The sequence below is a fragment of the Oreochromis aureus genome, linkage group 23 (genome assembly GCF_013358895.1).
Source record: "Oreochromis aureus strain Israel breed Guangdong linkage group 23, ZZ_aureus, whole genome shotgun sequence".
Taxonomy (NCBI): Eukaryota; Metazoa; Chordata; class Actinopteri; order Cichliformes; family Cichlidae; genus Oreochromis; species Oreochromis aureus.
In genome coordinates, this window is record NC_052963.1 from 12,220,055 (window position 1) to 12,245,767 (window position 25,713).

General features: G+C 43.9%; 1 protein-coding gene across 1 annotated transcript; it reads left to right on the plus strand.

Moving 5' to 3' along the window:
• Window positions 1-150: 150 nt before the first annotated feature.
• Window positions 151-25,658, plus strand: cab39l (calcium binding protein 39-like). The gene is made up of 9 exons (XM_031738458.2): window positions 151-693; window positions 11,054-11,193; window positions 17,293-17,457; window positions 17,823-17,941; window positions 18,063-18,231; window positions 18,717-18,776; window positions 22,576-22,641; window positions 22,774-22,917; window positions 23,769-25,658. The coding sequence occupies exons 2-9, from the start codon at window positions 11,092-11,094 to the stop codon at window positions 23,946-23,948; spliced, it is 1,005 nt and encodes a 334-aa protein (XP_031594318.1). The 5' UTR covers window positions 151-693; window positions 11,054-11,091; the 3' UTR covers window positions 23,949-25,658.
• Window positions 25,659-25,713: the final 55 nt, after the last annotated feature.

The following is a 25,713-nucleotide window of genomic DNA, read 5'->3' on the forward strand; positions in this document are numbered from 1 at the left end:
TTGAGGTCTTTTTTTCCGCTTAGTTTCCCTCTTGCACGTAAGCCCTACGTCACCAAAGTAGTTTTCAGATGTATTTCCGGGTAACTGTATTAAATATGTGCTTTTGTGAATATACACGATGCAGTCATACTACAGTCAAGGCCGGAGTAGCGCTTGAAATCAGAGGATGTGAACGAGAATCAGCCACGGCTGGAAAGATACAGATTTGTCAAGCTAGCAAGCGTGAGCCACACAGGAAGTGACGCGAGTTGCACTACAAATTAAAAGGTTTTATGAAGCCCCGATGCAATAGAGGACTTTTTGGTTGAATTCATAAATACAGCCTCATTTAAATTTCTCCATCGATAGCGTCCACTTTATTTTACAGCACAATCGTGCTTCTCCTTCTCCCTACAAAGAAATGAGGGGCCACTGGTTATTTTACTATGACAACGCAATCGGGAAGTCCTTAATCTCTCCGTTCTTGCTAACTTGGCAGCACACTGGAAAGCGACCAGATGGAATTCAGCACTGCCTTCTTAACAGATTCCACACATTTTAAATTGTTTCGCACACATTTTTAGCCGACTTTTCTGTCGACAAACAGCCCTGGCGTGAGCACAGGCGTCTATCTGGGAGCTTCGGCTGCGCTGTGAACCGGGACAGAAGCGGTCAAGACGTTTACAGATCCCCCCCACCAAACATCTTCCCACTGTAAGTATTATTTCTAGGCTCTACTGTCGAAGAGCAATAGCTTTCAGATAACCTAATACTCAGATATGACTGCCCTTTGTAACTTAAGTCGGTGGTGAAACGTCGGTTATGTTGATACACGAGAGAGCCCCAACATCCTTTTCTGCAGTTCATGAAATGATGCAGACAACTGTGGCTAGCTTTGGAAATCTGTCAAACAAAAAAAGAGGGGAGTTTGGCCGGAGGCGAGAGGGGTGTAGCCTTGTTAAATCACATTGTCTGGGACTGTTAATGCGGCCTTATGTGCTATTTACTGCTGTCAGCGTTATAAGCTCTTATTCCTCTAAACAGGGTCATTAGCGGGGTCTTTAATTCCTCGGGAGTTCATATACAGTGTGTGTATTTTGTTTTTGTCCCCCCCGCTCCTCCCTCCTTTATTACTTTAAACGACTAGGACCAGGTCAACCCGAATGATTACAATCCAACTTCCGGGTTTGGATTTCAAAGTAAAATGCTAGTCATAAAGTCGCCATTGAGTCACTGCTTTATGCAGCTATAAACTTTATCAAGATCACAGTTTTGGCACATTTGATTTTTTTTTCTTCATTTTATCATATGACTTTTAAACAAATCAAAGACGCTTAAATAGTGCCAATAGTTCCAATTCACAACAACAACAACAACCTTAAGGTGCTTTATATTCTAGGGAAAAGATCCTACAAATAGGAAAGATCAGACAACCCCTTGATGGACAAACACTTGGTGACAGTGGGAAGAAAAAACTCCTGTTTTGTTAAACAGGAGTTTTTTTCAGAAACAGAAAACCCTTCTCAAAACAGAAGAAACCTGTGGCAGAACCCGGGTAAGGGAGGGGGCTGTGATCAGCTGGGAGTGATAGGAAAGAGAAGAGAGCAGGACAAAAGGCTAACTATAGGGAGAGAGAGCCCGAATTTCATAATTATCAATGTTTAAAAGGTAGTTATTTTGCAAAGTGAATAAATGATTGCCAAGTTAAATGTCTGTTGAAATAATAGTTGCACTGATAATATCGCATGGACATTAGTAACCTATGAGCAATTAAATGACGCTCCCCAGTGGCATTGGCCAATGTTTATGTGCTGTATCAGATCACGTCTGTGCCAGATAAATGTTCAAAGACAGTGTGATAAGGAGCTCAGAAACCTTAAATCTAGTAAGATAATCTGGAACAGAGATTATTTTGTTTCCCTGACACTGAATGAAGAATAAATAACAACAAAAAATGAAACAAAACAATATTAGCGAAATTTATATATTTTTTTAAATATTGCATTCCCCTAATAATTTGGTTCATCCTTAATTGCTAGTTCTAGCCCTACATTTATCTTTGATGCTATGCAACACTTTTAGACATACATTCTTTCACAAAGCTGTCTTCCATACAGTCTTGTTTCATGACTCACTCTTGTGCTTTTAATTTGAAAGCGGACTACAATATATGCTGTACTATTATGAGTAAATCCACTGGCCTTGATATCTCAAGGTAAAAGCTTCTCATATAAGCTATTTCACACTTGATTGCAGTATTAACCTGTAATGACTCTGCATTTAAGTGGAGCAATCTTCATATTGTCCTGAATAAGAAACTTGCACATTATAGTTGTGGTTTCTCAGACTGTTACCTTTCACTACCATTAACCTGGTGTGTATATATAACACTGGTATTGTCACAAAGCAGTCCGTGTGAGCCATAAAGACTCCATCTAGCCTGTCTGTCATGTCCTCTGTGTCTTGCTTCTCAGTAGATCCACCAATCAAATGCTCAGGCTTGTTTTTAGGTTAGTATCGGCCACCTGTAAGGAAGTAAATGTGATTGAAAAGGAAAGCTTGTCTTGCTGGAAAAAAAAAAGTCCCCACTTTAAGCATTGCCGTACCTTTTCACAGCCATACTTGATAACGCCTGCTTCCTCCAGCTGGACATGCAGCAGGTGATAACCACTGAGAGCACAAAAACATAACTCAGTCTTAAATGTTACAGATGTGCCCTGTATGCTTCAGTGAAGTGCATCAAGTGCAGGTGAGGATCAGAGTTTATACTAATATTGGGTTGGTTGGTCCTACCTAACGATCTCTTTGTAAGTGAGATTTTGCTTGATGATTGTCTGGTCTTTCACTTCGGCCTTCCTTGTGAATATAGTTGAAGCAAACCACTCTTTGTAGTCGGAGGTGGGCATAGATTCTCATTTCTCTGTCAGGATGCTGACGAAAGACCAGCTTTGTCAAATTTATTTAAAAAGGCCTGAAACAGTGCTGCTATAAACTACAACCTGTGTGTCTTCACTTTGATCTTACGACTGATAGACGTGTTCCAGCTTCGTCAGACGTGAACCTTCCAGGCAGTGCTTTGTTAAATTTATTGCAGTTGATGTTAATCACTTAGCTAATGCCAACAGCAATAATTCATGCTGAACGAGCGGGTTATTGTCCTTAGCTGCTCCTCCTTCAGCACTTGCATTCCTGTTGCATGTGTTAGTAGTACATCATGAATGGCTCACATTCCAGGCAAAATAATAGGATGTCACCTTTCTCCTTCATTGAAAAGGCTGTGGGAGATTCTTTGCATTGTTAGAAAACTTCTAGGCTTAATTAAATGAATTTGCCAAGAATTCCTGAGCACAAGGTTAATTTATTTTAACGAATTGTCAAGTGTGCAACGAGTTGCCCCACTGCTTCCCCCTGGTATTACCACAACCCATGAAATGTCCAGCTTGTTTTCGCTTCTTCTGCCACCGGAATGGCATGTAGGTGTGACAGATCGCTACGTCACCTCATGTCTCCAGCTCCTGTCATGGATCACTATCTTGCTACGCTGGAATGTCACCGATTAGTCATCAGAGCCGCCCACTGCCATGCAGTTTGTTACAGTGAATGTTACTATAATCCAGCGCTGCAAAAGGCAGCTGTTTGATGAGGGCAGTGCCAAGAGAGTTATGACTAATATGACTGTTAGTCATTTTTTAAATGTATTGCTGTATGGCACAAATTATTTAAAAGTGATTATTAATAGGTTCTCTGTTCGGCAAAAGCAAACATTCTGTCCTGTTTAGTGTTTAAAAGAGAGCAAGTTCCTGCCTGGGGATCTGTCTGAAGCACTGATTTGTAAGTGGACAGCAGTTCTGATGTATTTTCTGGGGTTAGCCCATTAAAGGCTTTGACAATTAAGAGTAACTCTACAAATTAATTTAAAACTAATCAGCTAGGGTCATTAAAAATCTGAACAATGTTTTTGCCTTTCTGATTTGATTTGCTGTTTTATGTACACTAGAGTTTATTATTTGATTTCTGATATATACCTTATAAAAAGACCTTTGTAGTACTCTAACAGAGAGGAAATAACAACATTAATGGTAGTCTGTGTATCAGTGATATTAACAATTCACAACAACAGTTACCTTGTGGGGTTTAAAATTTCAAGGTAAAGATCTTACCGTAAAAGAATGTGGTTGAAACGCCAAAATGACCAAACAAGGATATCTGTAGTGGTCTTGAAGATTCTATATCAGTCAGGCTCTACTTTAATATCAGTTAGACAATTTGTAAGTGGTAGCATTTTAGTGAAAATGCAGTTGAGCCTAGTATTGAACCCTGAGGGACTCCATATTTTGATAGTGAGGAGAGACATGGTCTTCTTTCATAAGAGCTGCATTTGTATCAGTCCAATGATCAAACATTCGGTGGTCTACAAAAGGATTGCGTAGTTCAGGAAAACTACACCTACACAACAAATAAATCTTATAATCTTATGGATCTTATAGTCAGATATGCATGTAGTGCATTAGGAAGCGAGTTGAATCAAATGTACTGAGTGACTCCTCAGCACTGCGGTGGTTAAGATGACAGTAAAGGCCCATATGTCAGCAGCAGAGGTCATGCTTGTAGATAATCCAAGAGAAATCTGCTTATGGCGAGAATGTGCAGCGAGGCAGCACGAGAAGGCGATCGGCCTGTTTCTAACATAATAAGAATTTGTCAGTATACTTTGATATGTCACAAGACGAGCCATACCTCTGATGACAGTCTTTATTATATTATACCATACTATACCAATTTGATTTGGTTTGTACCTTAGGAACATAACGCAGGGATCTGATAAGTTTTAGAGCATGTGATATGAGTTTTTGACAGAAGCTGAACAAATAGTTTTCATGTAGCAAACGGACAGGCAAATATATCAAAGACTAAAGACTGAACTCTAAAGATTATGTTTGGCCTATAGTGAACTGACTGTTCAGGCAAAGAATCTACACAATGAATAGCCCCAGATTTGTGTTTCTCATTCATTGGTTTACTAAAATAAGAGCCCGGTAATCAATATTCCAGTAAATTATAGATTTAATATAAAAAACCCTGTTTAGTTAAGTTATTTATCCTTGCAGTTACAAGAATATATAAAAGAATTGCTAAAGAGAAATTAAGGGATACATTGTTTTCATGGAGTAGCAGTAGAAACATTAAAATATCTCCTTATTTACTTCCTAAAATATTGATGATTCTGATGCTGTTTTATGCAGGATTTATGGTTCTGCGTTGGTGTCCTAATGCAATGAAGAGAGGGGAATTGTAGGAGTCTGTGCAAATCCTTTACATTTATATAAAACCTCTAATACTTTTAAAGGAATTCACACGCTGTTTAAACCACACTGCTTACATAGGCAAGTTTAAATGCGGGTGCCAGTCCTTTAGAACAAGAATGCAAGTATGTCTGTGTAGGTTCTCAGTCATTCAGGTCATGGCACTCTTAAGCGCTACTAATGAAGGCAGCTGAGTGTCTTTTTGGTTTATGGAGACGTTTGACCTCTCATCCAAGAAGCTTCTTCAGCTCTAAAACCAATGGGAAGTCCCAGATGTTTAATCCCTAGTGGCATTGCCCCCCTTGGGGTGGTGGTCCTCAGCTATTGACCCATCCTGTAAAAGTTATTAAGAGTCACATGGGCCAAGATGTGAATCAAGGCATGGCTCATTTACCATCAGATCAAAAAGAAGTACAGTTGCCTTAACCCCGTAAGACTGTTTTAAGGGGACATACTGCTGTGCTGCAATGACAGATGCAAGCATTATGAACCCTGTTGCACATGCTTGTACCTGACTGTTGAAATAATGCCTCATAATCTTTCTGAAATTATACTCCCTGTTCTGGGTAACCTTATATTCTGTACATATGTATTTGGATTAAGGCTAATTTAGATGCTTGTGATTAGTTGAAAAATTCATATTTGGGGCAACAAGGAACCTCTCAGGTAAGCTTATACCTAAGCTGAGCAGCTAGCAGTGTGCGCTCGAGCCCAGCGAGCACCAGATTAATTCCATTACATAACATTTAGTCAGTCTTAAGAAGGGTGCAAGTGAAAATGAAGACTTCAGAGTAATCAGCTGCTTAAGCTTTCCAGGACTCAAAAGACATGTTATTAGATGATTAAAAGGGGCCCTTTAAGTATCCTTTAATAATCAGAAACACTTAGTTAGAGCTGCAGGAACAAGGCCGGACTGGGAGCACTGCTCGACTGGTTATTACCTGACGCACTAGCCTACAGTGTGATTAGATTAGAAAAGCAGGAAGGCGTTGTTTGCAAGCACGGCTCCCCTCTTTTCATTAACACTTCCTCATTGCCAGCTTATCCTTCGACAAATATTGACCTGACTAAAGTTTTGCCATCATGATGTCATCGAAAGATAAAGTGAAACCCAAGTAGCCTTGTTATGTTTGTCACCTGTTCCTGGATGGGATGGACTTTAAAACAGCTCCCTTTTCACCCACTGCACACCTTGGTATTCAAATTACATAAACCTGCAGAAGAACATTTTTCATGGCAGGGTTGGTATTTCCAGGATTTCATAGACGTACCAAAGTGCATGGTAGTAGATGCAGATAGTATAATAGTAGTGTATTAAATATGGATATATTGAGGAAGCACATAGGCAAATAAGGTAATTTAAGGATTGTAACAGTACGATCTATGTCATATATTATGTTAATATAAAAGCATGCCCATACCTTAAATACAGCCTTGCTGTATGTTAGGTAGGTATGGTAAACCATCCATTTTTAGCAAAAAGCTAACACTAATTTAATGGACTAAAGCTTCTCTTCTGTCTGAAGGTCTCCTTGAGGACCATTGACCTTCTGATGGGGTTGTAAATAAACTATTAGCAGCTTCTTGACAATACAGTTTGACTTTCCCTTTGATAGGAGGCATGATTTTTCCATGTCACTGCAGTCTCCCCTCTCTGTGATTCAACTGCCTCAGAATAAAGAATTAAAATCAGTAACACAGAACATTTTTTAGAATTGATTATAAAGAACATGAACATAGCTGAGCGGAGGCTGTGTCAGCTGAGATTTTCTTTTGTCAGGTGAAAACCTCGTGATTCCAATCCAGGCTGTTTTCTTGTTTTTTTTAGTTTTATTTGCAGGCGTCCAATCCCCCGTGCAATTTCCCCTTTCATGAATAATGTGAAAGATGACATTTTACCTTCAATGTTTCTTTCAACTCCTACCTTTTATCAGTTTGAGGAAAGCACTCACTGCTCTGCTCAAATACCTCTGGAATGCATCAGCTTACTTTTCTTATTTCGCCTTTGTCGCACCGGATCTGCAGCAGCTGTAAACTGTCATAAGGTTTCGCGATGGATGGCGCTTTTTATAAAAACTCTGTGAAATGTAAGTGGCCAGCATGGTGGGCGCATTGTTATGTAATTAGACGTGTTTTTATAGGGGAAGGATTGAAGTAATAACTCTGTCGGCACACCTACACGGATTTGTTTTACAACCATCAGGGGAAATCAGCCTTTACTGTCACAGCTCTTTATTCTCCCGGTCTTGTGATTTCAAGTGGCCCACACATCTGCCGGGCTAAGTGGCATTTGAAGAAACCGATACAGTGTGTGTGTGTGTGTGTGTGTGTGTGTGTATGTGTGTGTGTGTGTGGACTTGGTTAAGGGAACTTCCTGTTGTATCTGATAATGAACAAGTCAAAGAGGTTTTTGTAGCTCTGTGGCGAGGTTTGTTTTTTCCCTTGGAGGATAGAAAACAGATGACCCAAGTCAGAAACTTTTTTAATAAACAGTCTCAACAAGTCAAATAAATATACATGTCTCACATAAGGCTCTGTCATATCAGGCCTCAATGCTTTAAAGTTTTAGGCTCCTTTAAGCTTCCAGTATGTGACACTCCACAGTCTCCAGAGATGAGTTACTGTTCTGATGTGCTTTAGATGGGCTCATTTGAACGTATACTCATTTCAAGCTTCATATTTTTATTCCAACTTAATATAAAGGAGTAGATTCACTTACTCTCAGTTCTAAATAAGCTTTATTTTGCAGTGTCGAAGCCTTGATGTAGCCTCTCAGTTCATTCCAAAAGCTGTTTTGGCTCCTCTCCCTTTAAGACAACTGTCTTCTGATTGGTTGTCCCTATCAAACAGAAGGTTTGATGAATAGGTAGGCGTGGCTTCTGTGCTCACAGAAGCATCATATGGAGTTATGAAAACGGCCTTGAACGCAGTGCTCAGAGCTGTCTGAAACCTGAGCTTTTGGCTCAGGGGGATTACGTGTGCACAGACTGACCTCATTACTTTAAACTTTGTTCGTGTTAAAAAAAGACATCCACCATTATAACTGTAGAGATACAAGATAGGATAAAAAAAAAAAGTAAAAATTAAAATAAAAGCTCAGTAGGTCCAGCTGAAGGAATTTTCTCCTCCATAAAACACTGTGCAGGTGTTTTTTCCAAGGATTACCTCTGGCAGTGACTTCTGAATCCAAATATGGATTTGTGCTTACAAGCATCTCATGCAGTTTATTAACACTTCATATCATTAATGGTGTCACCCAGCATGGACACGGTCACTTTACCTTTTCACTGTTAATGCTTTACAAAGTATAGTGTAGAAGGAGGCTTTAACATTCAGACAATTTGGCTGCTAGCATCAGTTCTAGATAAATCTCTTGTGAGCCAGTGGCCGAGGACATGGGGGAAAGGAGGAGCAGAAGTGTTTTGTGAAGAGGAGAAGAAAGAGAGGATGAAATGAGTGAAGGATGGAGCGGATGGAGGGAGGAATGATGGTGGGAGTTAGGGTTAATGCCCTTTTACATTCCCAGATGAGGATTAGCAGTCACAAGTTCTGTGGCTGTTCCTGACCTGGCCTGGATTTTGAAGGCCACTGCTGTCTCCTGGATCCTTTAATATGCTCACAGACTCCGTCGTGGACAACCTCTCTAACATACCCGACATACGCAGCAACAAGTATATTTATGTGTTGTTTTCCTGGCATTTTATCTTAAAATCCATCAGTTGATGGCTATATTTGTGAACCTGTGACTGAATGAGCAAATGCTGAAAGTCCTTTTAAGGTGCTTGGCATTATGTACAATGTCAGCTTAGTGCGCAGTGTGGCTGCAAGAGATTGCTAGTAGCATTGTTGGTAGCATGATTGACATTCTGGCAGTAGTAGGGCAAAACACAGCGTGGCACCTACTTTGATGCACATAAACTAGAATTGCAGGTTTCATACAGTCTTGAGCTGTCAAGATGAGAGTAACTAATGTAACCCAGGGCACGTGAACTAACTACTATGCTCCATACCAGCTTTGTATTTTGTTGGTCGTTACTAGAGAAGCCTTGCATGATTCACCTTGTCCTGCATCATAACTCCTGCTCATTTTGGTCAGAGAATATTTAGCTCCCTTCTGCCTTCCTTTGAATCAACTTTTTTCTCTTCCTCATAGACTGAATGTTTGAACAGCAGGTTGCTCACATTGCCCTGTTTTTAGTGGTTAAAAACATAAAAGGTTTGATTCTAAAGCTTCCCGAAATAAAGACGTTTTTAGATTTTTCTCTGGGCAGGCCGGTTTTGTCACATTGTTGCAATTGGCCTTGAAAAATCTGAGTTAATCCTGAATGCTCAGGTATTTATTTGTTTTATTTTCTTTCAAGACAGGATGACAGTTCAAATTAACAAATAGCTGATCCGAGGCACTTTGTATTTTTAGCTAAAGACACTATAGTATAAGAATGAGGACCGCAACAATCAGAAGATCCGAGTGAGAAGCACTAGGTGATGGTAGGGAGGGAGAACTCGCTTTTAAAAGGACAAGGCCTCCGGCAGAAGCAAGCTCAGGGAGGGGCTGGTATCTGCCACAGTCAGTTGGTTGGACAAAGCAATGCAACAGTGGCATGTAAATGCAACAGCAGTGAAAAGTTTTGAGTGGGGAAGGAATATTCAGTGCATCATGGGAGCTCCCCCAGCAGAGAGAGACTATAGCAGCACAAGTAAGGAATGGTTCGAGTTCGTGTTGTCCAGCCCCAACTATAAGATCAATCAAAAAGTAACTGGCTATTTCATAATATGACGGAGATGTCATGTTACGGTGCAGCTTGGACTCCCCTACTTTTGAATCTTAAGATTTTTTAAACTGTTATTAAATTACAGAAACTACTGACTTGACTATATATACCTACCTTAGTGGTTTTTGCGACTGCACTTGGGTGACACATTCAAAGTTTTAGCAGTTTTCTGGACTGACTGATCTTCAGTTCTTAGAGTAATGATGGACTGTTGTTTCTCTTTATTTAGGGCTGTCAGATGTGTACCGACCTGACTTCTAGACATGTATATGGTCAACGGTAGAAGAAGACTACTAAAACCCTGTGATACACAGATTGTTACTTCCCTATCAGCAGCATTTTTGTTATCTTTTCATATCAAATAGATGGAGCGAGAACAATGTTACACAGTGAGTCAACACAGTGTCATCAGCCCATCTAAAGATCTGTTTGTGACTTGTAGGTGCAGTACAGGGTGATGACAGTTTCCGCAGACACACGGCTGCAGTTCGCAGGAATACATTTATTTGTGATGTTTCAGTGCTAGCCCTTCATGTGGCAAATTATTTGCATTGTACCTCTCCTACGCACCAGCCTTGAAAAATGTTTTTGCTTGGCTGGGATGCACGACTTGGAGCTGGAATCACAATCGGTGCAGCCTCTGAATGCTTCTTGGAATATTTATATTGGAAAAATGATTGAAAATAGTGGTTCATTCATATTTAATCAAATATAAATATTTAATAAAAGTGAGCACAGTATATTGTTTGCCCACAAGAGGGCACTTACAACTTTATAGTCATCTCTGTAATGCACTACATTAAAAGTGGAATTTTTGTCAGTAAGCAGCACTGTAAACTGACGTTTGTGGGAATTGGTGGGAAGCACCAAGTTTGGCAGTTTTACAAGTCTGGTAAAAATGGATTGTAGCTTTTATAATTACAGGCTATTATATTGTAGCTTGAATTGATTCATCAATCAATAAACAATACATTTAACACTGAGTGCTGTGTTTCACAGGTCCCAAAGGCGTGTGCACACGTGTCCACCCATCCATCATGCCGCTGTTTGGTAAATCACACAAGAGTCCCGCCGACATTGTCAAGACGTTGAAGGAAAACCTGGCCATCCTGGTCAAACAGGACAAGAAGACAGACAAGGTAGGAGAGTCTACTTGATTGTGTCTGTGTGCGTCTGTGTGTGTGTGAATGGGTGTCCAGAGGCCCAAGGGTGGGAGCGTGAAACAGCCTGCGCCTGTCATCTTCTGACGCTTCACTGTCAAGACTCTCTCACACAAGCATACAGGGGTTCAAAGAATCAGTCACAAGCCACATTCAAGCTCACACCCTCTTCTACTAATGATAGTTTCTACATGTTATTCCTCTAAATGATGCCTTCTTTGCCTCCATCCTTCCTCACCTGTAGTTCTCTTTCAAACATTCGTTTCGGTGTCTCACTATGGGGAACGCTCTCTCAGCGTTGTCCTCAGAAGCCTCTATATCATTACTCCAGCCAGTATTGGCTGGCAGTCGTGACGCCTGCGTCAGGGAGGCCACCCTCCTCCCTATAAAAGGTTGTGGACGCAGCGTCACCCGTCATTCAATTTCCTCTTCTCGCTTCTTAGAAACCTCATCTCTCCTGACTGTGAACGTGAGTGCTAGCTTAACTGTCCACGCGAGCAAGCTAACACCTTGGTCACCGGGCGCTGCACGGTTCGCGTTTCGAGTCGCCTGCTCTTCACCACGGAGCCAGGTCGGAGAGTGTGTTAGCTGCCACCACGCACCTAACACAACAGCTAGCTGACCAAGCTAACTGTTCTTGCTACACACGGTCACCAAGCCAAGTAGCACAAGCGCTAGCCACCACACTAGCTAGGTCATACGAGCTCACCATAGCTACTCGACCGAGAAGAAAATAAAAATCAGCATTAGCCGTCCAGCCATTCTAGGCTAGCTACACCAAGCTTCCTTAACATGGCAGACTGCAAACCGCTGCCCAAACTTTGCCCCTGCGGTTGCAAAATCTCAGGCTCAGATACGCATGATGCGTGTGTGATGTGCCTCGGGCTGCAACACGCCCAGGCGGCTATTTCCACACCGGGTATATGCGAACACTGCGCTCGCTTCACCCTAAAAAGCCTTCGCCGAAGGCTAGCCCGCCAGGCTAGCCTGTCAAAGAAGGACCCAATGCTGTCTCCAATCGACCCACCGATGGAGCACACTGAGTCTGCAATACCAGGCACCGGCTGGGGCGACGAGATGGATATCGTCCTCCCGCTGGTGGATGATGCCGAGGTCAGCTGCGAAGCTATGTTGTCTGATTCCCTCGAGGCTAATGACGAGCTACTCAGCGAATCCTCTGAGGGGCGTCGGAACATCTCGTCTCGGACGAGGATGACGACGTTTTCTTTTGCCCCTCTGGTCGGAATTCTGCGACACAAGGGGCCGATTGTGACAACCCCGGCACACAGTCCCGCGGCATGGAGCTATTCGACGTTGCAAAGCGGGCGGCTGACAAGCTAGCAATCCCATGGCCGCGGTGACAACGGAGACCTCCACCTCACGATCACGAGGGTAAAAGGCTCCCCAAAGCAAAGCGCACTACTAAGCAGGTACTGCCGCTTTTCCCGAATGCGTGGGACGAGGTCACGCTGCTGGGCAAAGCCATTTTCGCCACCCAACCCCGTGCAGGGAGCGGCGGCGTTGACTGCGCTGGAATGAAGGAGAAGGGCATCTACCAAATTCCTACAGTGGAAAATCTGGTGGCTTCCCATCTCCACCCGAACCAGAAACTCTCCATGTCATCTGGTCCGTCCCTGCCCTCCAAGGCCGAACGCCTGCAGTCCTCCCTGGCTGACAAGGCGTATAAATCGGTTGCCACCACCGCGAGGGCATTGAACGCCTCATCGCTCCTGCTAGCTTACTCGGCGGAGCTCCAGGACCAGGCTGCCGCGAACCCGGATGCTAGTGAGCTATGGGATGAGCTGGGCGTCGTTACGGACCAGTGTCTCCACCTCACTAGAGCGGCAGTACAAGCGGCGGGCAGGGCTCTCAGCATCATCGTCCTACAGGAGAGGGCCAGATGGCTGAACCTGTCGGGCTTTCGGACAGAGAGAAAGCGTGACATTCTGGATGAAAGCATCGACCCGCTGGCCTTTTCGGGACCGCTGTTGCCACCATGCAAAGACGGTGCGAGGAGAAAAAGAAAGAGGAGAGGCCCTGCAGCTGTGTCTCCCTAGGAAGGCCCAGGCTGCGCCCGCCTCCACCCGGTCGCCGCAGACGTTCGCTCAGGTCACCAGCCGTCCAGCCGGCGTGCCGACGTTTAAAATCCCTCGCCGCCCAGCCCCGCAGGTCGCGGCCCAGGGTCCCCTAGGATCGCAAAACCCTAAGACCCACTGGCCCAGGAAGCATGTCCCGCCTGCTGCCGCTCAGGGTGCCCCACCACCAGCGAAGCAGTCCGACCGCAAGAAGAAGCGGACTGCCTAACATCCCCCACGGGGAGATCGGAGCCGGACCAGCCCGAGCTCCAAGTTCACTCCAGGGCTCAGTTCCGGAGCCCGTTCGGAGAAGTGTGTTCTGCCTCCTCCTTTCAGCGCCTGGGACTCGAGTTGGATCCCACAGAGCGCATTTCAACAAAGAGACGACGAGACACTGTTCAGCGCAGTCAAGCGAGTCACAGTCTCATAAAAACATTCTGTTTATTAAAAACTCACCCGTTGCATCCAGGCATGTTGCCAAGGGCACGGGGGAAAAATGTGGAAAACACAGAAAGTATGTTGAAAACATAATGCCCCCACGCACCCAGGCACCACCGGGTTGATTTCCTCAGTGGTGTCCGGACCCATGAGCGCTGGTCAGGCGCGAGCCGCCCGCAGCGCATGCGCAGTCGGATCTGGGCCGAAGGACCAGTTTCCGCCACAAGAGGGAGCCAGAGCTCCGTCTACTGTGGAGTGCCTGTCATTGGGACCGCTGTCGGCGAGAATAGAGCGATGGCGAGCTCTCGCTGCACCAGAATGGGTTGTGAGGACATTAGAACGAGGCTATCGTTTGCACCGCAAACACCCTCCCAGATTTCACAGAGTGATTTTTCTCTTGCAAAGGCGAATCAGCCAGGATCCTGCAAGAAGAAATAACTACTTTGCTGTCAAAGGGAGCAGTACGAGAAATACCCCAGGAGCAGAGCCAGTGCGGCTTTTACTCAAAGTATTTTCTCGTGCCCAAGAAAGGAGGGGGACTGCGTCCGATACTGGACCTACGGGCTCTGAATCAGCATCTGAGGTCATACAAATTCAGGATGCTGACGCCCACCACTCTGCTGCATGTAGTGCGCCCAGGCGATTGGTTTACATCAATAGACCTGAAGGACGATATTTTCACATTCCTATTTACCCGCCTCACAGGAAATTCCTGCGCTTTGCGTTTCAGGGCAGAATGTACGAGTACCAGGTCCTGCCGTTTGGTCTCTCACTGAGCCCTCGGGTATTTGTGAAATGCACAGAGGCAGCCATAGCCCCACTGAAGAGGCGGGGCATCCGCATAGCATCATACATAGACGATTGGCTGCTGCTATCAGAGTCAGAAATAATGGGAAGAGAGCACACCAGGTTGACAGTGGATCATCTGATGGCTCTGGGTTTCACCATAAACTACGAAAAGAGTGTCCTGCAGCCAGCTCAGGCCATCTCTTTCATAGGAATAGCCCTCAACTCCCAAAGCATACAGAGCGTGTCTCTCTGTGGACAGAGCACAGAAAATGCTATCACATGCCGGCATTTTTCAGTTGGGAAGATATCTCCCATTCAGGAAATGCCTGCAGATGCTGGGATTGATGGCATCCTCACTGGCGGTCATTCCACTGGGCAGACTGCATATGAGGGAATTTCAGCGATGGGTCGCATCACTGAGACTGAATCAAAAGCGCCATACCCACCGCCATATCAGAGTGACAGCAGACTGTGCTGCAGCACTCCGCTGTTGGAGAAATCCCACATTTCTCACTCGGGGGTGTCACTGGGGCTGTCACAGCCAGAAAGGTGGTAACCACGGACGCGAGTCTCACGGGCTGGGGCGCCACTCACGAGGGCAGAGCAGTGAGCGGCAGCTGGGACTCACAACAGAGGGGTGCTCACATAAATTGGCTAGAATTGCTAGCAGCATTTCTAGCACTGAGACACTTCCTTCCCCTGTTGAGGAACCACCATGTTCTGATCAGAACAGACAACACCACTGTTGTGGCGTACATCAACAGACAGGGCGGGTTACGTTCCCGTCCGTTGCACATGCTGGCTCGCAGACTGATCATGTGGAGCAGCATCAATCTGTTGTCACTGAGAGCTACTCACATTCCAGGAGCTCTGAACTTGGGAGCGGACTTAATGTCCAGGGGAAACCCGCAATACGGGGACTGGACCCTGCACCCACATGTGGTGACCGAAATCTGGACCCGCTTTGGCCAGCCACAGGTCGATCTGTTTGCCTCGAGGGAGAACGCTCAGTGTCCACTGTATTTCTCCCTGAGGGACCAGGAAGCTCCGCTGGGGTAGACGCATTAGCTCACAACTGGCCACATGCTCTGCTTTATGCGTTCCCTCCGCTGGTTTTAATTTCTCCCACTCTAACCAGAGTGAGAGAAAAAGGGCTAACAGTGATATTGATCGCCCCAAGGTGGACGAGGTCCCATTGGTTGGCGGAAATTATGCCCTCTTGTGGGACGAACCGTGGCCTCTCCTCTCCGACGAGACCTAGTCTCCCAAGCCAGGGGAGATTTTTCACCCTCATCCCGAGCGCCTCGCCCTGTGGGCTTGGCCCGTGAGAGGCTGAATCTGAGTACGGCAGGACTCCCCAGGAGTTATAGCCACTATTCAGAATGCTAGAGCCCCTCCACAAGATCATTGTATGAGAACAAGTGGAGGGTATTTGAGGAGTGGTGTGGAAAGTCTCACACTCTCTCCTTTCAATGCTCTGTGACAACAATTCTCTCCTTTCTCCAAGAACTGTTAGATAAAGGAAAGGCCTTTTCCACAATTAAAGTATATCTAGCAGCTATTTCAGCTTGCCATGTGGGCTTCGTGGATGGCCCAGTGAGCCACCACCCACTGGTCTGCCGTTTCATGAAAGGGGCACGACGGCTCCACCCAGTGTCTAAACCTCTCGTTCCCACGTGGGATTTATCTCTGGTGTTGGAGGCAGTTTCACAGCCACCATTTGAACCACTAAGCCAGGTGGAAGTAAAAATCCTGTCTTTGAAGACTGCATTGCTCCTGGCCCTCGCGTCTGCGAAGCGTGTCAGTGATATTCATGCGCTGTCAGTACACAAAGAGTGCATCCGGTTCACGCGGGATAACTCTAGAGTCACACTCAGGCCAAATCCGCCTTTGTGCCCAAAATCCTTATCTCCAATGCACCCCATTGGAGCTGGACGCTTTTGCCCTCCTCCTTTCTCCTCCCTGGACAGGAGCGCCTACATGCTCTCTGTCCAGTTAGGGCTTTGTGTATCTATATGGAGAGAACAAAGGCTTTCAGGAGGTCGGATCAGCTGTTTGTTTCCTGGGCTAAACCACAGCTTGGCAAGCCCATTAGCAAACAACGCATTTCCCACTGGATTGTTGAGGCAATCCAATTGGCTTATTCAAGCACGGGCCTGTCCCCCAGGAGACTCCGTGCTCATTCTACCAGAGGGATGGCAACCTCTTGGGCCCTTTTTAGGGGTGTCTCTGTAGAGGAGATATGTGCAGCGGCGAGCTGGGCTTCACCTTCGACCTTTGCAAGGTTTTACAGGTTGGATGTCACTGCACCATCTCTAGCCCACACTGTGTTGAGTGTGGGTCCCCACGAGACCTCCTAAGTTGGCAGTCAGTCGTTCAGATGGGCTTATCTGGCAATACGGGAGTCTGCATATCCCCATAGTGAGACACCGAAGCGAATGTTTGAAAGAGAACTTGAGGTTACTTTATTCCGTAACCCCGTTCTCTGATAACATGAGTGAGGTGTCTCACCAGATCACCCTCCTTGCACGAAGCGAGGAAGAGGTGAGCTTATCTTGAATGACGGGTGACGCTGCGTCACAACCTTTTATAGGGAGGAGGGTGGCCCCTCCCTGACGCAGGCGTCACGACTGCCAGCCAATACTGGCTGGAGTAATGATATAGAGGCTTCTGAGGACAACGCTGAGAGAGCGTTCCCCATAGTGAGACACCTCACTCATGTTATCAGAGAACGGGGGTTACGGAATAAAGTAACCTCAAGTTTTCTGTTCTACAGGCCTCTGAGGAGGTGTCTAAGTGTTTGGTGTCCATGAAGGAGATCCTGTATGGAAGCAATGACAAGGAGCCCCACACCGAGACTGTGGCCCAGTTGGCCCAGGAGCTGTACAACAGCGGCCTGCTGATCGCGCTGGTAGAAAACCTGCAGGTCATAGACTTTGAGGTAAGCAGAAGAAAGTATCACAGATGTGCTGCAGAAGCACACTTGTGATAAAGCTGACACAGAAACGCGATAGAAAACTTAACAGCTCTTCTAGACTTTTTAAGAAACGCTGCATATTGTGGCTGTAGTTTTGCAAGATGTAGTGAAAATAATGAGATTTGATGGTGTATTTAAAAACCTTGTACAGTTTTCTTACCATTACAGGCCTCCTCTGACTCCAACTCATAAATTTAAGTTACTTTAGGTTGTAGTACTGCTTTTAAAACAACTTTTTTTCCTACTGTACACAATGAATTAATTTTTAACATGCTAAATGTTACAGATGCTGTTATGTGGTTAGCTCAGTTTTACGTGCATGTTTCCAGGGGAAGAAGGACGTGTGTCAGATCTTCAACAACATCCTCAGGAGGCAGATTGGGACGAGGAGCCCCACTGTTGAATATTTCGGCTCCCACCAGGAGGTCCTCTTCATACTGCTGAAAGGGTGAGATAAACACACAGTGCACATGCTGTCCTCAGCCTAATGGCATCTTAACACAATATCTATGGCTTCTATAACGAGGAGGGGGTGATGCGTTACTCTCTCTCTCTTGCTGTGTTTGAAGATATGAGATGCCCCAGGTGGCGCTAAATTGTGGGATCATGCTGAGGGAGTGCATCCGCCACGAGCCACTTGCCAAGATAGTTCTCCATTCGGAGCATTTCCACAATTTTTTCAACTACGTGGAGATGTCCACCTTCGACATTGCTTCTGATGCATTCGCCACCTTTAAGGTAACTGTCTTTCTTCTTCTTTTGGCTGTCAGGTCAGATGCTAGACTAGGGCCAGACCGGACTTTGACAACAGTGTTTGGATTTGGATCTAGTAAGCCAACATCCCACGTGAATATCATTTTAATTTCTTTGATATTTTTGTTCCCCACATAGGCCTAGAAAAGGTTGTTGAGGAAAATTCTTAACATACGCTGATTTTTGCAGACATGTGACCGTTGACCATGTGACGCTAACTTGTCAGCTATTTTGAAGTGTGATAATCGTTATTAAAACTGGAAAGTAAACACCTCCAGGAACCTCTGGCAACCATTTGGGGAATACATTTTTTTTCCCGAGCAACTGATGGTTGTATTGCATCCAATACGGGAGACAAATGTTGGGCAGTGTGCGATTGTACAGTGTATGCATACATGTATGTTTGTAAAAAGTGTTCGGTAACATTTGAATCCGTCAGCTTAGATGCATTTTTCTGTCTTTGTCCACAGGACCTCCTGACGAGACACAAAGTGCTTGTGGCCGAATTCCTCGAGCAGAACTATGAAGCTGTGAGTGCTTCGACTTACAAACACATTTGCACATCTGCAGCTCCCGAGAAGAGATTAGTCTGGGATGGTTGTTAGCCACCACACACATTAATGCACATTAGCCTTGCTATTTTGAACCAGCATTAGCAATCGTTAACCCAAACCACACACAGAGGTCAGTCACTGAGCTCTGTTTGCAAACACTGTCCACTGCTCTGAATGACTCTGTATGAGGAAACCTTACACGGATGCACAGCGAGATCAGGTATCAGTCACCGCAGTGCTCACTGGCCCAGTCACATCACACACAGGCATTCAAGGAGCCTTGTGAGAGAGTATTCAATGAGCTGGCAGTGAAGGCAGATTAAAAAAAAACAAACTCTTAAATTTATAGGAAAACTGCACAGCCTCTCTTAATGTCATAACGTCTTTTGATACAAAGCTCCGCTCTGTGTCCTCAACGTTTCTAGGCAGAGGGGCCCCTCTCATGAGCAGGGTCCCCCCAGGGCTCTCAGCCTGTAGAAACCCACACAAAACCATCTTTTCACCCGGCATGTGTGCCGACGGCCTGTCAGGAGATGTCACTGCTGGCTCAGTAGAGTCAGTGATCAGGCTAAGCTACAAAAAACCCAGAATCTATCATACTGATTAGCTTTTAGTGGTAAATCTATGACGGCACACAGAATTTCTTGTTCTGTGACATAAGCTTGGTGATATACTCGTCAAAGTCTTATAATGCTGTTTGTACTGGCACTTTAAGTTTTAAAGTAAACATCACCTGTTCATACTTCAATTAAATCCCACAGTTCAAAGCCAAATATTGTAAAACAAACCCAGCAACTGATAATTGATCCACGTGACTGCGAGAAGAGGGAAAGCTGTAATAACAATGTGTTGATTTACTCAAGTCAAGTGTCTAGGGTTAGGATGAATTAGTTTCTTCTAATTCATCCAATTCCTTTTGGTTACATATGTTACATTTTTGCAGGTTTTGTCCTTTTGGATGCAGTGCAGTATTTTCATTTGCTTTAACTGATCTCATTAGATGCCTTCTGAGCTAAAGAAAATATACTAACAAGCCAAATTACCCATGTGCAAACACAGAGTTAAGCAACTTCTCCATCATATATGCATTTGTCTCAACCTAAAACACACAGGCAGATATTTCTGTCTTTAAAATAACTACATTCAGAGAAGTCTTGATACTTGTCTCCAAGTTTTCCCAAGCTACAGAGTGTGCATAGACAATTAACATATTCATCTGAACTACACAAGTCATTTTCCTGTTGGAACTCTTAGGCTACATCCATAGTAGCCCGGATAGATTTGAAAATGGCGTTTTCGTCTAAAAAAGGTTCCGCATCTACACTAGCGTTTTCAGTCGTTTTCACAGAGTTGCACGTCCACATTGAAACGGCCGAAAACGCTTACGTTCCAGTACTGCGCATGCGTGAAACGCAAGAAGATTCGACCTGCCTCATTTCTGTCTGACGCCTATTAGTCATATGACTGCATCATATGACTAATAGGCGTCATCCTTTTAGAAAGTCTGATTTTTGCCGTCCACACTGCAACGCGAAAGCACCGTTCTTACCATTAAATATTTCAGATTTCCTTTTTTCCTACCTCATGATATCAGATATGTCTCCATAAATTATAAAGTCCTGTATAATCTAATATTTGATTCAAAAGCACCTTCATCATATTGATTACTTAAACATCACCAGGAAGTATGTGTTTGACCCTCTGCAGCCATACATTCAAAAGCCAAGTGATAGCACTGTCTTGATCTAGGTTCAGATGTTTTTAACAGCCATCTGGTGCTAATTTATGCGAACAATCAGGTTTCCTCTTTTAGATTTTTATTTATTGATCGATTTTTATTTACCTTTGCAAAGGGGTCAAATAACCATACAGACAGCATGCGAGGAAAAAGCAATTGTAAGTCTAGAATATTTATAGAGACTAGTTATCATTCGCCATGCTCCCAGAATACATTCGGAACATTGTGTGCAAAAGATAACTCGTCCATCAACATGTGGTATATCGGAAAGATTACGCAGAATCAGAGGAAGGGAATGTGGAGCTTTTCATTTAGTAAGGTCAGCTTGACACTGAAGTAGCAGAATGTAAAAAGTAAAAAACCCAACACCTATTAATATTATTATTATTAAGTCCACAGAGAGCACAACAACCATTTTCCATCACACCAGCAGCTCCTTTAGAATCTCCAGCTAACCCAACAAGTGTGTCTTTGGACAGGTTCACACCTACAACCTTCTTGGTTCACTGTGCTGCCAAACTGTTTTGGCAATTTTGAATAATTGTTGCAACTAAATGACTGCACTGCGTGGCTTTTCAGGTTGGTAAGCACTCTCTCTAGTTTGCCTAAGCACTTTGCCACTTTTAAAACTAGAAGCTGCATCCACAGACACTTTCATTAATGGTCACACACACAGGCAATGGATACATGGATATCAGGGTTTACTTGGGTTCAGTGTCTCGCTAAAGGAAACTTAGAAGTGAAATAGCTGGGGATCGACGAACGGCCTTTGGAAGAGTAGCCACTATAAACAAGAGTTTTTGTTGGGTCATGGATGACGACTCTGCCATAGTCGGCCTCATCACAGGTGAGGTCGACTCAGAGTACAGACAGTGGACTCTGGACTTCGTGGACTGGTGCCAGCAGAACCACCTGCTGATCAACGCCGGGAAAACCAAGGAGTTGGTGGTGGACTTCCGGAGATACAGACCCACTACACTGACACCGGTGAACATCCAGGGAGTGGACACTGAGATAGTGGACTCTTATAGGTACCTGGGTGTTCACCTGAATAATAAACTGGACTGGAGCCACAACACTGATGCTCTTTACAGGAAGGGTCAGAGTAGACTCTACCTGCTGAGGCTGCTGAGGTCATTTGGAGTCCAAGGAGCACTTTTAAAGACCTTCTATGACTCTGTGGTGGCATCCGTCATTTTTTACATTGTTGAACAGATTTGAACCCAGGTCTTTGCTTTAGCCTTATGACCCCATATGCTAAACCTAGTTAGCTAAACCAGCACTCTGCACTAATGTTTTCAAATGAGCCAGGTTAAACTTACGAAGCAAATGGAAAGGTGTCCTAAACACAGGAGAGTGGGCATGTTAAACCAATGATCATCCCCAACCGGTCATGGCAGATGGCCGCCCCTCCCTGAGCCTGGTTCTGTTGGAGGTTTCTTCCTGTTTAAAGGGAAGTGCTTGCTCATGTGGGGTCTCTCTCTATTATTGTAGCGTCTTTACCTTACATTATAAAGTGCCTTGAGGCGACTGCTGTTGTAATTTGGCGCTATATAAACTTTGCATTCATATTTGGGGCGATCGTGGCTCAAGAGTTGGGAGTTCGCCTTGTAATCGGAAGGTTGCCGGTTCGAGCCCCGGCTCGGACAGTCTCGGTCGTTGTGTCCTTGGGCAAGACACTTCACCCGTTGCCTACTGGTGGTGGTCAGAGGGCCCGGTGGCGCCAGTGTCCGGCAGCCTCGCCTCTGTCAGTGCGCCCCAGGGTGGCTGTGGCTACAATGTAGCTTGCCATCACTAGTGTGTGAATGTGTGTGTGGATGACTGGATATGTAAAGCGCTTTGGGGTCCTTAGGGACTAGTAAAGCGCTATATAAATACAGGCCATTTACCATTTACCATATTTCCATTTGGAGGAAAAGCCCTCTATTTACAACATCTATCAAATATTGTTTGGAAAAAATATTGTCCATATACATATTTCCCAAAAGTTTGAAATTTGATCCCAGATTGTTGCTGCATTTTGTTTTTTCACTGCAGGTGTTTGCAGACTATGAGAAGCTGCTGCACTCTGAGAACTACGTCACCAAGCGGCAGTCTCTAAAGGTTTGTCTCCGACCCGTATTGATTTAAATTCCTACTGAGACTTGATGGTTTTTTTGGGTGGGGGGAAGGTCTGCACAGCTGGCTTCTCTAATAATAATTTGTCACTTTGTTTCAAAATGATCCCCACTCCAGCTTCTGGGAGAGCTGTTATTGGACAGACATAACTTCACGGTCATGACACGGTACATCAGCAGGACAGAGAACCTGAAGCTGATGATGAATCTGCTCCGAGACAAGAGTGCCAACATCCAGTTTGAGGCCTTCCACGTCTTCAAGGTAAAACAAACAAACAAACAAACAAACAAACAAACAAACAACAGCAGATGCATTTAATGAGAAATTTGGAAAGAGAAAGCATATTTCTCCCATATTGGCTTCTCTTGTTGGTTTCCTGTTAAATTCAGAATTGGATTTAAAATCTTTCTCACATAAAATCTTGAATAATAAGGCTCATATTAAAGACCTCATAGTACCATATTTGCCTAATAGAGAACTTTGCTTTCATATCGATGTTTTACTTGTGATTCCTACGATGTTTAAAAGCAGAGCCTTCAGCTTTTAGGGTCCTTTTCTGTAGAGCTAGCTCCCAGTTTGTTTTCGGGAGACAGACGGCCTCTCTGCTTTTAAGATTAGGCTTAAAACTTTCTTTTTTGACAAATCTTGTTGTTAGAGCTGGATCAGTTGATCCTGAATCCTCCCTTTGCTATGCTACAATAGGCCTAGACTGCTGGGAGCTTCCCATGATCCACTGAGCATTTCTTATTCACTCACCTTGTTTCACTTTCTTTATACACCACTAATATATTTAGTCTTTAGTAATTAAACTCTCTCTGTTCTCACCGGACATGGAAGATGGCCGCGCCTCCCTGAGCCTGGTTCTGCTGAAGGTTTCTTCCTGTTAAAAGGGAGTTCTTCCTTTCCACTGTCGCCAAGTGCTTGCTCATAAGGGGGTCGTCGGATTGTTGGAGTTTCTTTCTAATATTGTAGGGTCTTTACCTTACAATAAAAAGCACATTGAGGCGACCGGTGTTGTGAATCTGTGCTGTATAAATAAAACAAAATTGAATTGAAATGATGTAACTGTAAGTGAATTTTCCTCCTCTCTTGTCCTTTTTTGTTTCCCCAAGGTGTTCGTAGCAAACCCCAACAAGACGCAGCCCATCATCGACATCCTGCTCAAGAACCAGACCAAACTCATCGACTTCTTGAGCAACTTCCAGAAGGACCGCACGGACGACGAGCAGTTCAACGACGAGAAGACCTACCTAATCAAACAGATCAGGGATCTGAAGAAACCGGCTTCCTAGAGAAGCATCCCTGCCTGCCCTCTGCTTCAACTTTTTATTAATAGGAAGACATAGAAAAAAAACACATTAACAATAATGGTTACTCTATTTGAAAAAAAAAAAAATCTTTGAGACGTCATTTGTCTTTTTTTTTTTTTTTTCCTCTTTGTCAGTTCATTAAAAACTTGTGCAAGAGTAGTTCTTAATCACTGATCTTTTTTTGTAATTTTTTTTTTTTAATCTCATCTGTAGCATGTAGTGCCACAACTCATGGTGTTAGAGGCAGCTGATTTGCTGGGGGTGAACCAGGGGTTAAAAAAAAAAAAAAAGCTTCAGCCAAAATCCTCCAGGTGGATGAGCATTTTCTTTAATCTTATTAGCCTCTGCTTGCAAAGGAATTTGCAAATTTTTAAAAGTAGTGGCTGCAAATCAGAAAAATGAAGAACTTTTTTTCTTGGGAGATGTGTGGTGAGGATGTTGGTCTGTCTGGTTAGGACCAGGTGAAGTATATTTTATAGCGTGAATATCTTAATGCATTCTTAGTCATCAGTAAAAGCAATTTTTTTTAGCCAAATGGCAATGGTAAAGCTCAGTAGCCCACAACAGTGTATTGGGGTATTGTAGCTTAAAAAATTAAAGATAATCATTAAGGGAGGAGGCGGTAAGAGTGAAAAAAAAAAAAAGCTTTGTATTTCAAAAATTATAGTAGCAGACTGGGTAGGAAAAACTCATGAAGTTACTAATTTACAAGTCTGAAATTTAAGGGGAAAAACTAAAGTAATCTGATATAATTAAGAACATTAAACGTGATTTTATTGAGTCGTGAATTTACGAGCATATTCGGTCACATTTGAGATTAGTGAATTCTAAATTTCTATAATCTTTTTTTTATTATAATGGCCCTTTGTGCGAGCTAAAAATCAGTGATTGTTTTTTCACTTTAAAGCTGAGGGGGGGAAAAAGAAGAAAAAAAAAAAAAAGGATTGGATTGCATACAATCCAAAAGGCCAACGTCGCTTCAGCGTGTCACACCAACATGGTACAAGTCTCGTCGCCGGTCTAAAGGCCGAGCCCACCCGTGCGGTTCTAAATTACTCACAGGTCTTGAAAACAAACTGATTTCAAACAAAAATTTTAAAAACAAGAAAAAAGAAAATGAAGGAAAAACAACAATTTTGATCACTGGTTCTCTTTGCTGGTGGCTAATAGCACTTTGTATGATTTAAAATAATAATAATAATGGTGATTCAATTTGTTTGAAGCTGATCGCTGTTTTAACACTGCTTAATGTTGTTTTTTTTAATATATAGTGTCATTTCTCATCATGTACAGTTTCTGGTTTGAGTGCCATTGTGAGGGAGAACATGAGGAGGAGGCACTTTGCTGTGTTGACGCTGTAGAGCTGTAAAGATGGCTGTTTTTTTGTTTCACTCCCTGTTCTGTCTGTACTGTAACGGATGTTTGACTCTGGTTTGGATCTGACGTTGTAATCAGAGAGGACGAGAAGATTCAGAGGTGCCTTTTTTTGTTTGTTTTGGTGTGTTTTCCTTTCTCTGTACTCGTTTTCTTTCCTGTATTTGCAGTATCTTTTTAGGGGGAGCTTAATTGTTATGTTGATGAAAATATGCTCTGATAGAACATATTTGTTGTGATTAAGCAGTGAACCTCTTAACTCACTACATCAGAGTTCCTTTTGTCGTTTGACACCTTTTAAACTATTTTTTTTGCTCATCACTTGCCATTGCCATAGTAAACTCGCCGGTAAACAGAACGAGGCCAAAGCCGA